The 14,596-nt window shown below is 35.3% G+C and overlaps 2 protein-coding genes across 4 annotated transcripts in view; both read left to right on the forward strand.

The window, feature by feature from the left end:
- Window positions 1-14,596, forward strand: part of LOC18106728 (polygalacturonase) — an 87,336-nt gene that overhangs the window by 28,664 nt on the left and 44,076 nt on the right. The gene's annotated exons all lie outside the window — the stretch shown is intronic.
- LOC18106734 (probably inactive leucine-rich repeat receptor-like protein kinase At5g48380) lies at window positions 1,267-11,372 on the forward strand. Its single transcript, XM_024589262.2, has 2 exons — window positions 1,267-1,676; window positions 10,261-11,372. Exons 1-2 carry the CDS (start codon window positions 1,368-1,370, stop codon window positions 11,185-11,187), a joined length of 1,236 nt encoding a protein of 411 aa, XP_024445030.2. The 5' UTR covers window positions 1,267-1,367; the 3' UTR covers window positions 11,188-11,372.

Genomic DNA, 14,596 nt, shown 5'->3' on the forward strand with positions numbered 1-14,596 from the left:
AAAGAAGTTATAAATGAGGACTTAAGCTTCTTGACTAATTTGTTTTCCCAAGCTTCGTGGAAATTGTAGTATAGGGCCATCCATTTCAGGGCAGAAGATGTAGCTCAAGAATAAATGCTCTCTTTACTATACTGTCCAAAAGAATCAAACCCGTACGTACGTCACGACAAGTGGCTAGCATCAAACTAGAAGCACCAGAAGAAGAAAGTGGAAAAGATGCTGTGGTGGTTTACAATCTCTGCTTGTCTTGTATCCTTTCATGCGTGGAGGCATGCAGAAACATCTACCACCTGGTAAACAACCTCATGTTTTGAGTTCCAGCCAGCGCTGGAACTGCACCGATCTGTTGATCTGCAAGGTTCCTAAGAATTTGGATTTGTTTTCAAAGAATTAAGAAAACAAGTAGAAAATTGACGTAGATGAAAACAAAACCAAGAAAAACAACAAGCACAAGCAACACTAGCCAATATTTTATCTGCAGGTAGTGAAGGTTGCCCAGGAGTGATCCCTCTACCATTGCATATCTTCTGGGCAATGCCATCTTGTGCCATTAGCAGCACTAGCTGTGAAACTAACAATATCCCTGTGTAGGAAAACAGTACAGATATATGGCCTCATTGCTAAGAGAGCAATAACGTGGTCTGTTGATAATTCAGAGATTCTCCTTAAGAAGAATCTGTTGCGTGAACAAACAGGATAAACATCTTTGATTTTATGCTGATTGCAGTATGAAAATATTTTGGTGGTTAAACACGAAGGAAGGGGTACTGGACTCCTACAACCGAGAAGGTTTTTACTTTAAATTATATGGAAGCAATCATTAAAAAGAGTTGATATGAAAGTTGAGGAAGTTTTCCTTCTTTATTTTGTTTTTCTATTTTAGTTTAAATTTTGAAATCACAATAAAAAAGAATTATTAAATATATTAAGTATTATTAAAATTGCTCGGATTAAAGATTTAATCTCAATTAACATTTAAGTTGATGACGTGCAAATACTTCTATTGAAATAAAAAACAAGAAAAATAAGTCTACATTAATTGACAAAAACTTATAAATCAGGACTTAACCTTCTTTTTTGACTAATTTGTTTTCCCGCACTTTCGAGGAAATTGGAGTCCTAAAGGGCCATCCATTCTCTCTTGACGTGTCCCATAAACTTGGATTTTGATGCAGGAGACTTGGCCTTTTGACTTGAGGAAGTAGACTAACAAATCAATGCATCTTAATTCTTTATGGACTCAACGTGTTCAATGATCTCTTTTTATCTATCAAAATGCTGTAGAAAATTAAGAGCTTCTAGATCACTTTGTTAACTTAAACCTTGAACGATCTCTTGGTATTTGCTGCTGTCTTGCTATCTACAAAATGGCTGTGGGTGGTGCAAAACTTGCTCTTCTTTTGATTCATATCCTCAGTGTTGCCGGCAAAACTTGCTCGTTCGACTACGGGAGTGATGATCATGAACATCGGAAAAAGTTGGATTCTTCACTCAAAAGTGGGTTTTTGATAGGTTATGTCTTCTCTTCAGTTTCCATTATAACTATTTTCATGTCCTGTTGTGTGCCTTGGGCTCGTCTCCTCAAGAGGAAAGGGAAAGAGGTGATGATGAAGACACCAATGATGACATCTTTGATGGAAAGGCAAGAGAAGAAGAGAAAAGAAGCCAACGTGCAGGTATATATCCCCATAAGATTTTCATTTCATCATCATATTTTTAGTTTCTTGCTAGCTTTTTTTATTTATTTATTATTATTATGAAGATGATATATATATGTAGTTGCTTGTATTAAGGATAAATCAATATTCTTCAGTTGGCAAGACCATGGATCGTTGCAAACTTAATTGAATAGATCACAGACCAAAACATTAACTCATTACAGAAATAGCCAAAAAAAGAGAAGCCTCTAGTCCACGTCCTTAATTAAAGTACCACACAAGTGACACAAACAAAACAATTCATTAACTCGTCGATGTTATTATTCTGACACCCTCAATGTTTGTAAATTTAAAATTACATTCATTAATTAAAATTACTTTTTTTTAAAAAAAATTATATACATATCGTTGTAAAGGAAAAACAAACTTACATTGAAAGGTCATTCTTTCACTGAGCCTTTTGGGTAAATGAATCCCGCTGTGAAGGGACCACCCCTCAACGTTGCGGCTTCGCGTACTCTACGAGCCAGTGTCGAGAGTGGCTGCATGTGTCTCAGGTGTCGGATCTTGGTCGATACCTAACGACTTATGGTTGTCGAAAGCGTTGTTGGAAGAACTAGTAGCATTTTTGTCTGTACAATGTGTTATTCACTTTCTCTTAGGCATCTACACAAATTAAAGGATTAAGATACTGCAATTCATTCACATTTTAAAAAATTTGACAGCACCTCCCTTATACGAGAGACTACCCATAATTTTTAATACTGCAAATACATAATAATTTAAATTTAATTGCCACAAACCAATTGATTTTATTCAATTTGTTTCCTTGTCACTGTGTGAAGAGATCACTCAACTTGTAATCAACCTAGTTTTTATATTTTTTTTTAAATTCTAAAGTTTGTCAATATTACCGTTAGTGTACAATTGTTTGGTTAATTGTTTCCAAAAATTTGGTTAATTTTTCAAGTTAAATAGTAAAAGTGTCTTGTTTTTTCTCTCCTGTAATATTATTTACTTACTTTTCAGAATTCCACATTTCAACATTTATACACAGCTCATGGATTTCTAAATACTATTTAAAACATAAAAAATAACCCAATTTGGCATTTAAATAAAATTTTTCATAAATCTTTAATTTATAACTACTCCAAATTATATCAATTAACTCTTAATTTTCAACAACTCAAAACCATAAACCACAAACCACAAATTATAAAAACATGAAATTAATCAATATATTTAACCAATTGAACCCTAATTTACAAAATTCCAAAATAATAATTAAAATTAATCCTATACATTTAATTGAAATTAAACAACAAAATTGAAACAAAATGTAGAAGTTTGGACACATGTTAATTTTCTAGTATTTTAGGTTGAGTGGTTTCATCATGGATTTAGCAACATAAAAGTTCTTTTTCAATCTATTTTATTTAGATAAAATGTTTTTTACCCATTTAATAATTCTGTCATAACCAGCCTCACTCAACTCATGATTCGACTTGATAGTAAATATCTAAGCTAAGATTAGAGAGATAGTCTTTTGTATAATTGTGATGATGATTGATAAACCAACCATCCCTTTGTATTTATACCTTTAGGGTTGTATACAATACAATGGTGGAATGTGCTACACATGATAACTATCCTATATATAATGTATTTACATATATCTGGACTCTTTCCTTAATACACCCCGTCAAGCTGAAGGTGGAGATTCCACCCGAAGCTTGGATCTAAAATAAGCAAATGAGACTGGAGGGAGAGGCTTGGTAAGAACATCCGCGAGTTGATCCTTTGACGAGATGAACCGTACCTGAATTTCTCTCTTAGCAACACGATCACAGATAAAATGATAATCAACTTCAACATGTTTAGTACGAGCGTGGAACACCGGATTGGCAGATAAGAAAGTGGCCCCTAAGTTATCACACCATAACGTAGTCATGGACGAAGTGGAAATCCGAAGTTCTGCCAATAAAGAACGAATCCATAAAATTTCAGCAGTACCATCAGCCAAGGCTTTGTATTCTGCTTCTGTAGAGGATCTAGCAACAGTGCGTTGTTTCCCGGATTTCCATGAGATAGGTGTAGAACCAAGGTATACAAGATAACCACCTGTTGATTTTTGATCGTCAATACTACCTGCCCAATCAGCATCTGTGAAACCATGAAGAGTCAAAAGAGAGTCTCGAGTAATGTGCAGACCATAAGTTGCTGTAGCCTGCAGGTAACGGAGGATGTGTTTAACAGCAGCCCAATGATCATCAGTAGGGGCATGCATAAATTGACATACTTTGTTGACTGCATAGCAGATATCAGGTCGAGTGAAAGTAAGATATTGCAGTGCTCCAACAATCTATCGATACCGTGTCGGATCAGAGTGTGGAGTACCAGGCACAATTCCTAGTTTAGAGGAGGTAGACAAAGGAGTATCAACCGGTTTGCAGGAAGCCATACCTGCTCGTTGGATAATATCGAGTGCATACTTGTGTTGACTTAACAAGATACCCATAACTGTAGATTTAACTTCAATGCCCAAGAAGAAATGAACAGAACCCAAATCTCGAAGCTTAAATTCTGTTTGCAGTAAAGTAATCAGTCTATGAAGCAAGGCTGAGTTACTCCCGGTCAGTAAAATATCATCCACATACACAAGTAGATAAATCATGGCACCATTGAGAGAGAGAATAAACAGAGAAGTGTCAACCTTGGATGCCTGAAATCCAATGGAAATGAGGAACCTGCTCAACCTGTTGTACCAAGCTCGAGGTGCTTGTTTCAAGCCATACAAAGATTTATGAAGACGACACACATGAGATGACATAACAGAATCAGCAAACCCCGGTGGTTATGCCATGTATACCTCCTCTTGAAGAATGTCATTCAAGAAAGCATTATGAACATCCAACTGGTGAATATTCCAACCATACGAGACAACAATAGTGAGCACAAGATGTACCGTTGTAGGCTTAACCACTAGGCTAAACGTCTCCAAATAATCAATCCCCTCTTGCTGAGAAAAGCCGCGGGCAACCAACCGTGCTTTATATCGGTCAATCCGACCATTGGCATGGCGTTTAATCTTGTAAACCCACCTACTACCAATCACATTCATAGACGGATGAGACGACACCAATGACCAAGTATGATTAGAGTGAAGTGCCTGGATTTCCTCTTGCATGACATTATACCAAACCAAATACTTATTGGCATCCTTAAAAGACAACGACTCCTGTTGAGGTAACGTTGCAACCCGTGAGGGAATTGCAACACTGAAGTTAACATCCTTTGGTGGACGTGGTCGAAGCACCATAGGATGGAGGCGGGCTGGCTTGGAGGAGTTGTTATCAACACTGGCCGGTATCTGCTTAAGCTGGAATTTCGACAGATCAACACATAGATTAATTCTATGAGAGGAATCAGAGGAAGAACCTGATGAGGAGCTCAATATATGTGCAGGTCGTGGGGTAGAACCAGCTGTAGAATCTGCTGGAGTCACCGCCAGAATAGGGGAACCAGCAGGAGAAGAACCAGGGGAGCTGGCAGGAGCGATCTGAACCTATACTGCATGCGAGGGTGGCGAATCTGAACCTGTACCTACAGCATGATCATGATAATAACATGCAGATAATGGTAAGGGAGCCAAATGAGATGTAGGTGGTGAGGGGGGTAACGGTGGAAGGGCTGAAGATGGTGGCTTTGGATGATATAAAGTAACCGGTATAGTGGCGGCAGTAGGATTTGTAGGTGGCACTGCAATCTGTTCAGATTTACAAAAGAGGGAAAACATGTTCATGAAACTGGACATGACGAGCAAGATAAATACGTTTGGATGTCAAGTCAAGACATCGATAACCTAAATGAGAGTTACTATATCCTAGAAAAACACAAGCAGATGAATGAAAATCTAACTTATGAGTATTGTATGGATGGAGGAATGGAAAACAAAGACACCCAAACGTACGAAGAAAAGCATAATCAGGAGATGATTTTAAAAGACATTCGAAAGGACTCTTATAATTAAGAATCGGAGTTGGCATGCGATTAATCAAGTAAACAGAGCTTTCAAAGGCATAACTACAATATTTAAGGGGAGCGTGACATTGCCCAAGAAGGGTAAGTCAAGTTTCGACAATATGTCTATGACGACGTTCAACCATGCCAATTTGTTCATGGGTGTGCGGGCAGATCACACGGTGATGAATACCTATTGTTTTAAAATACATATTGAGTTTTCGGTATTCACCACCCCAATCTGTTTGAACAGATTTTATTTTTAAAGAAAATTGACACTCAACGAGCGCTTGAAACTGATGAAAAATATTAAAAACATCAGACTTAGCAACCATCGGATAAAACCAGATAAACTTTGTATGGGCATCCACAAAAATAACAAAATAGCGAAAACCGTCTGATGACAACATAGGAGAGGGACCCCAAACATCACTAAAAATTAAATCAAGAGGAGCTAGAGTTTGATGACCTGTAGTTTTTAGAGTCAGACGACACGACTTGCCCAGAGGACACACAGGACAATTAAAATTAAAACATTTTGTCGTACATGACACTTTTTTATTTTTCACCAACAAATGCAAAATGCGTGGGCTTGGATGCCCAAGTCGACGATGCCAGATATCAGCGGAAGTAGAGAGACATGTAGATGAGAAAGCCTGAGGCAATAACATGGCAGACGACTCGGACAGAACATATAGACCATCTTTACTCTGACCGGAAAGAAGCACTTCCTTTGTCATGAGGTCCTTAATATAAAATAAACAGGAATGAAATTCAAAAAACACGTTATTCTCAAGGGAAAATTTTTGAACAGATAGCAGAGGTTTTTTAATGGCAGGAACATGTAAAATATTGGATAAAGTAAATGTGCGTTTTGGGGAATGAATTTTCGAGTGAGCAATATTGGAAATAACAAGGCCCTTACCATCACCAACAATGTCTGGCGTTATATGATGATTTGCACCCGTATAAGGAAACCATGTGACAGGAAATGTTGCAGGAGCAGTATTAAATGCGAGATTGACATTGGCTTGGAGAGGATGATTAGCCAACTGAGAGCACTGTTGGGCAGTATGCCCATATTCATAACACAGCTGACATTTTACACTACGATTATACCCAACAAAGCGATTTCCTTGCTGCCCAAATTGTCCTGATGGCCGAGAGGGAGATCCAGAAAACTGTCCTGAGGAGAATCGGTGTCCTTGTTGCCCAAATTGTTGACCTGAGATATAATTGTTGTTTCCATTATTTCCACGATAAGCATTGTTGCGATTATTATTATTTCTCCAGCCCCCACGAAACCTGCCTCGTCTAGCATTATTGAAGCCCAAGTGATTCTGCACAAAAAAAGCAGCTGGTTGCTGCGATGGGGTTGGTAACAGAGGTGCTGTTACTGCTGGTTGGAGAGCAGCTTTGTGGAGAAATTCATGTGTAAGTAGACTGCTGTGGAGATCAGTGTAGGAGATGGGATCAACCTTGGTAGACAAACTTGTGACAAGATCTTTAAATTCATTACGTAACCCCCGAAACACATATAGGTTGAATTCTGCCAAGGAGATTGGTCTGCCAGCCGCAGCAAGTTCATCAAACAATGCTTTTGCCTTCTGCAAGTAGGTGCTGGCAGAATCATCATGCTGGCGTAGCTCTTGGAAGGAACCGTGAAGTTGCATGATCCTGGAATTTGAAGGAGATGCAAGAGTTATTTCCAACGTTCTCCAGATATCATGGGAGGTGTTGCAATCCACAACTAACTACAGAACTTCCACCGAGAGAGAGGATAAGAGGGTACTTATGATTAAGTGATCTTGCTGCTTCCATGTCAAGTATGCAGGATTGACAGAGGATGAAGATACTGCAGCAGATTCCAGATGAAAAGGAGGACATGTTGATGTGCCATCAACAAAAGAGTATACGCCTTGGCCTAAGAGGAATGGCTTCATCTGCATCCTCCAGTACAGAAAGTTGGTATTGGAGAGTTTTAAAGACATTACCTGTTCCGTGTTAGGAAGGGATATGATGGCAGCAGCAGGGGACACACCATAGGTGGCTGTCGGCGCCATAATGGAGAAAGAAGATTGAGGTGTAGATGCAGCAGAATAATGAAGTTCTTGATTGTCTATAGGAGAAAGAAGTTTGGCAGAACACGTTTTCTGATTGGTAGGAAGGGAATAAATTTGCAGATTACATTCTTGATATTTGCTGGAAGAAGAGAACCGGATGTAAGGGAGAAGTCTAAAAGCAGGTGAAGAAGGCTGCTGGGCGATGGAAGGCTGTTGGTTATTTGTTTTGCTCTGATACTAAGTTAAGATTAGAGAGATAGTCTTTTGTATAATTGTGATGATGATTGATAAACCAACCATCCCTTTGTATTTATACCTTTAGGGTTGTATACAATACAATGGTGGAATGTGCTACACATGATAACTATCCTATATATAATGTATTTACATATATGTGGACTCTTTCCTTAATAATCTATGCAACAACCGATAATTCACTCTGATTTGTGCCCTAATCCCATAATGGTTTATCAGAATCTGTTCAAAGATAAAAAAAAAAAATCATGTCGTATCTGCATTAGGTTCTTCATCTACAATTGAAAATTCACTTGCATAACCCTTATTTATTTCATCACATCTATAACTATATTCCTTTAAGGATTACTATTGTCATCTACAATTCCATGCACATTGCTAGAGCTAGAAGTTGACTCAACCATCCATTCTACCATGGTCTCGTGAGGAACATATGGTTCTCTGTATGAAAACCAACACAAGTATTTTTTTCATGAACTCTTTTTGTAAAAGATGCATCGTTACAACATCTAGATTAAAAAATATTTTTATTTTTACACCTCTTACATGGAAATCTAATACTATTTTCCCTAATATTTCTTGGATTAGATAGTGCGTAATTAATAAAATCCTGAACCTCATTACAATATTCCATCATTCACAACCCTTTAGATAAATCTTGATACATCCATGAATAATCATCAATTACTTATATCAAACCTATATAGAATATTGTTGACAACATGTATTAATTAATTACGTAAACTAAATAAATTTACAAATATTGGTTTAACTCAAACTTATTCAATCTATTTTAATAATCCTTTTAATTCATTATCAATTATTTACATAAATTCAAATTTCTATATATTTAATGAAAATTTTAACTCAACAATAAATTGACAAAACATAAAATGAGCCCGTTAAATAAGCTATTATTTATTTCTTCACAAAACACTTACGTCACAAATTCAAAATAAATTTCATTAATTTACAAACAAATATAATTTTATAAAATTTCAAACAAATCCTAACATGTACAAATCATACATTCATAAAATAATTTCTATGGGAAAAAGTTATAAAACAAGTAAACATCCAAACAAAATATATATACTACAAAAATATACAATAAAAATTAATATTTTAAAACTTAGTTCAAATAAAAAATATATAGTTTTGCTTACTTGAAGCAGGAAATCCTCAATAAAACTTGAATTAGAATATTGATGTTGACAAACTAAGTGTTTGGCTGACTGAATTTATAGTGAAAGTTTGATTTGGAAAAACATGAGGGAGTGTGCTGTTTGTTGTAGAGAAAAATAGAGGAAGAAGAAGAAATGAGAGAGGAGGAGAGAAGGGTTGCTCATTAGGTCATAAATTAAATATTACAAACAGCTTTACCGGTAGAATTAACCTATTTATAATTAATTCTGTATATAAAAATGACATGTCATCGTACATTTTGACTTTTTTTTTTCAATTCTTTCTTTTATCACTGTAATTCCTGGATGTATACTGAGAGAATATTTCAATTGGTGTTTACTGATTGATACATAGAGAGAATACTTCGTCGGTAAAGTTCATTGCAATCTACTAACACAAAATTTATGTTAGTGTTTTCGTTTGTATTTGATAATTTTTTGGTAGTGCTAGAAAAATATTTTTAATTCTAAATAGTAACTTCTTGGTGGAAATCAACCCTGGACTTAGTGGTAGGCCTTCAAAACCCTGCCAAGGACACATAAAAGAATTTTGTTCCACTCGTTCAAAAGTGGATTTGTGGTTGGTTATATGCATTATCTGCTGTTTCAATCGTAATTGTTTTTGTATCCTATTGTTTGCCTTCGATCCATCTAAAATAAGGGTAGTAAGAATTAGAAGATAGCTGATAAATCAAGAGATTTATAGGAATGTTATGTCGGTGATATGATAGTCTAGGTGCTTCTTAGACACTCGTCTAATTTGGACAAGGATGAGCAGATTTTTTAGAGGAAAGTTCTCGAGACATTTTCATGAGGTTTCTAGATCTAGGGAGAAAGGCAGTGATGATAGAAAAATCTGGATTGTAACTTTTAACATTACCAGCTGTGGAGCTCAGTTATGGAGGCAGCAAAGTGGTCAACTCTCTCATTCTGTGCATGTAAACTGTTGAGATCATTTTGTTTTTTGTTATGGCTCCTTGACAAATGACAATCTTATGAATAATTCTAATTAGCAATTTTTTGTGTGTAAAATAGCGTTGTTCATCTTTCACTAATTCTCATCGGTGATTTCATCAACAGAATTCGGAGTTGGAGAAGATGGTCACAAGAACAAGTTTCGCGGCACTCAATATTGCAACTCGCAGTTTTGACCAAGACAATGTCATCGGAGTCGGAAAGATGGGGACAATGTACAGGGCAGCACACCGTTATGATTTGTTTACTGCAGTTAAGAGGTTACATGACTCTCAACATTTAGGGAAACAGTTCAGGTCTGAGCTAATCATTCTAGCCAAGTTCAGACACATGAACATAATTCCACTACTGGGATTCTGCATAGAATCCGGGGAAAGGCTTTTGGTGTACAAATATATGCCAAATGGGAACCTTCATGATTGGTTACATCCTGTGAAATGCAACGCTGAAAAACTGGATTGGCATGTCAGGGTTAAAATCGCCATCGGAGTAGCCCGAGGCTTGGCATGGCTTCATGATTTTAACAACTTCCTGATAGTTCATCTTGACATATGCTCAAGAAGCATCTTGCTGGATAAATATTTTGTACCAAAGATATCAAATTTTGGAGGGGCAATGCACAGGAGATCAAATGACAAGGGCTTAATTGCAAGTAGTAAGATAGGTGAACTGGAATTGATCAAGCAGGATGTCTATCAATTTGGTATTCTTCTTCTTGAGCTAATTGCAGTTCATGATCCTGACCATAACAGTAAATCATCTCACACTCTAGAGGAGAATTTGTTTGAACGAATCGCTCATCTATCGAGCAGTTCTTCTGGCCTCTATCATGCTGTTGATAAATCTCTTCTTGGTCAAGGATTTGATGGTGAAATACTTCATTTTCTGAAGATCGCATCTAGCTGTATTCATCCCATTCTAGATCAAAGGCCAACGATGCTTCAAGCATTCCAAATGTTAATGGTTCTCAGGGGAGAGAGAGAGAGAGAGAGAGAGAGAGAGAGAGAGAGAGAGATTCATCGAAAATCCTAAGCTATTGGCTCAACTGACTGGTCGCTGCTAATTAAGTTGATGATAGCATTGAGCTGGAGTCAGCAGAAACAAAATGAAACAGCAGATGTGTGTATGCTATATAAAATCATTGTTTCTGGTTTTGTAAGTGAAACAATACAGATATGGCCTCATTGCTAAAGCACTCTTTGGGAGTGTTATTGGAAGGCACGTTTTCAAATTGGTAATTTTTTTCTTTTAATAAAAAATTTAAATTAATATTTTTTTAGTATTTTTTATTATTATTTTGATATATTAATATTAAAAATAATATATAAAATTTATTTTAATATATTTTCAAACAAAAAAACACCAACTTTTACCATTATCTCCGCCAAGCTCTAAGAGAGTAATGATATGATCTGCTGTTGATAACTCCGAGATTGTCCTGAAGAAGAGTCTGTTGTGAGAAATGGCAAACAACCAATGAAAACAGAAGAAAAAAAGTTAATTTAAAAAATATCTTTAATTAAAACTATTCTAGGATAGATTTTTATTTACAAAATAAATAAAAATTCAGCATATTTTAGCTTGTCAATTATGCAGATTAGGAGGCAGTGCTTGTTTCTTGATGGCACGTACATTTCATTGTTGATGAAATTGTAAATAATTGTTTTATGCAAAACCATCATTCCTTAACAACATAAATGCATATTCCTGAAAATAAAGGAGGGGTATTCACTGAACACCTCCTCACATAATAATATTAACCGGAACAAAAGTGTTTTTTCCTTAGTTTTTTTTTTAATTTTTTTCTAATATATATAATTTTTTAATTTTAATTCTATTTTTCAATACTAGGTTTACTGAGGATTCAACTTCAAAACTTTTTTAATTTATTTTTTATGAGGTTATCTTAAATTCATAAATCAGACTACCAGTATAATAGGTTGACTTAAGTTTCCATCTTCATATTAATTAAAAATATCTCTTCTTAAATATTTAATATGAGTCAAACCATATTTTTAATTATTTTAATAAGTAATCAATCTATTAATAAATTTATTGGTGATTTTTATATTGATAAAATTAGTGTTTTTACACCAATAAAATATCCCATCTGTGTTATGCTATATTTTGTGGTGGAAGTTGTGAAAACCTCAGATTGAATTTAGGCTTTCCATGACAGTGACATCGGTTGAAGGTGACCATCGTGCAAAAGGTTAACCGGAGATAGTATAAGAAATATTGGAGAGAGAGGGTGGCGTAGATGCAGGGTTTGGCTGGACCGAAGCTGGAGAGGGCTCGGTTTGACTTGCCCTGGGGAGTGTTCGGTGATTGAATTTTCTCCCCCTCCTTTATTTCCTACCTTCGGTTGTGTTTGGCCACGAGAGGATTAGGTTGGACATTGAGAAGACGAGGAGATGGTTAGGTTGGGATGAGGAGATGAGGTTTTGGTCCTTCTTTCTTACCTTGTTTAGGCATCAGTTGGGCTTTTTAGAATTTTTTTTTGGTGCACCATCAATTTGGAACTGGTCACTCTCGTAGATATGTAAATTAATAACTCTATGGTTTTGTTATCCCTTAGTTAATTACAGCCTGAATTTACTTTAATATGCAAATATATTTTGGTGATTATTCCCTCCATATTAGTTTTTGATAGCTATCTCATTTGGCTGTTGTTCATTGTTGTAGATACACAACTTCTGAAATTATGGCTCCGCTAGTTCCATGACCAAGTAAAAAAAAACAACACAGAGTAGTAGTGCTACTTGCCAGAACCCATCATTCATCATATTTTCTCCTTCCTTGAAATAAATGACATTACTCGAATTGGTGCAGTATAAAAAACGTTCAGACAAATTTTATCTGTAGATGGTCCTCCAATTTTGTGTAAGTAATGCTAGGTTAAAAAATATAATTTATATTATTTTTTTAACAAACATGATCCAATATGAAACTTTCTGATTTGAGTCCTTACCTAGCCCATGTTTAATATTACACCATGTGGGAGTTGATCCTAAGTAATTTTATTGACTTGGCCGGTTTAAAGATAACCTGATTGTCTAGAAAAAAAGTATAAGAATGAAAATAAAAAAAGTAAAATTTATAGAAAAAAAAACCTTTCAAACCAACTTCTTGTCTAACTTGAGTTTAAAATTAAATCATGTAAGAGTTGTTTTAACGTGACTCATTCAACTTGGCCAGTGCAAAGATATCCTAGCCGACCAATAAAGAAATTTGAGAATGAAAGTGAGGAAACATTGATGAAATTGATTGGAAAAAACCTCTCAAACTGATTTATTATATGGTTTGTATTTAAAATTAAATGTATAAAAGTTGTCTCGATATAATTTAGTCGACTTTGCTTGTCTAGAAGTAACGTAGATACTTGTTAAAACAAATCTAAAAAGATGAAATTGAAAGAAAAAAAAATAAAAAAGATATAATAATAATAATAATAATAATAATAATTAATGAGAGCTGAATTGAAAAAAAAAAAAAAAGGTAAGAAGAAGAGGAGGAGGAGGAGCTTATAATTTTTCCCAAGTTATTTAGTATAGGAGGTAATATTGAGCCAGCTAACTCTAATATATATATTTTTTAACGATAACGAGTATCCTCAGTTATATTTATTAATCAATCGAGAATATATATTTTTTCTTTTTATCATTTTAAGAATACACCCCCATACAATAATTAAATATGTTCAATCTATGTATGTGTGTATATGTGCTAACGACCAAATATTTATAATGTGGGCATAAATATTTCAAGTTGTGAACTTAAATAAATTCAGCATAGTTTTGGACTAATTAACTATAATTATAGTGAAAGTCTATGTGTCATGGTATGTGCTCCACATTCAACTCTCTTCTCACCTGAATGCGAAATTGCAAGTACAGCACAAACAAATAGAATGTTATCCAAAAAAAACAAAAAAAAAAAACAAATAGAATGTTAAATAACTATTCAAAGCATATACTACAGCCGCATAATTTCCCTGTAGCATATGATGGCAAATCGATGTAGGTCCAAGTTCATGCTGAGATTATGTAACCAATTTCCAATTGAAGAAGAAATTGGACTCTAGGGCTTCAGCTCCTTTAAATTTGTGAAGAAGATGAGGAGTGATCGACTTGTATAATCATTCAAAGTTCACCACATGGGGATTTCTTCTTCAATTGTCTAGTAAAAAATGAGATCCATGCATGTGAATATATTCTGTAATCTCAGTGGATGATAAGGTATTTCATTTACACACACATATTGATGAGGCATGCATTTATACATGGAAGAACATGCACGAACAATTTAATTCATCAGCAACCGATCATAGGTCATATGGAAGTTTATTTGGTAACCATTTATACTGTTAAAGTTTATTTAACTTTTCAATTATAGACTTTTTCTGTATGAATCGACGTTCGATATTGGAACACAAGACAAG

Source organism: Populus trichocarpa, chromosome 17 (assembly GCF_000002775.5).
Source record: "Populus trichocarpa isolate Nisqually-1 chromosome 17, P.trichocarpa_v4.1, whole genome shotgun sequence".
NCBI lineage: Eukaryota > Viridiplantae > Streptophyta > Magnoliopsida > Malpighiales > Salicaceae > Populus > Populus trichocarpa.

What these genes read in the sequence shown, in the direction of transcription:
- LOC18106734 (XM_024589262.2), top strand. Translation starts at nt 1,368, where the DNA reads ATGGCTGTGGGTGGTGCAAAACTTGCTCTTCTTTTGATTCATATCCTC. An exon ending in GAAAAGAAGCCAACGTGCAG is followed by an intron (nt 1,677 to 10,260) that starts GTATATATCCCC and finishes TTTCATCAACAG; the next exon opens with AATTCGGAGTTGGAGAAGAT.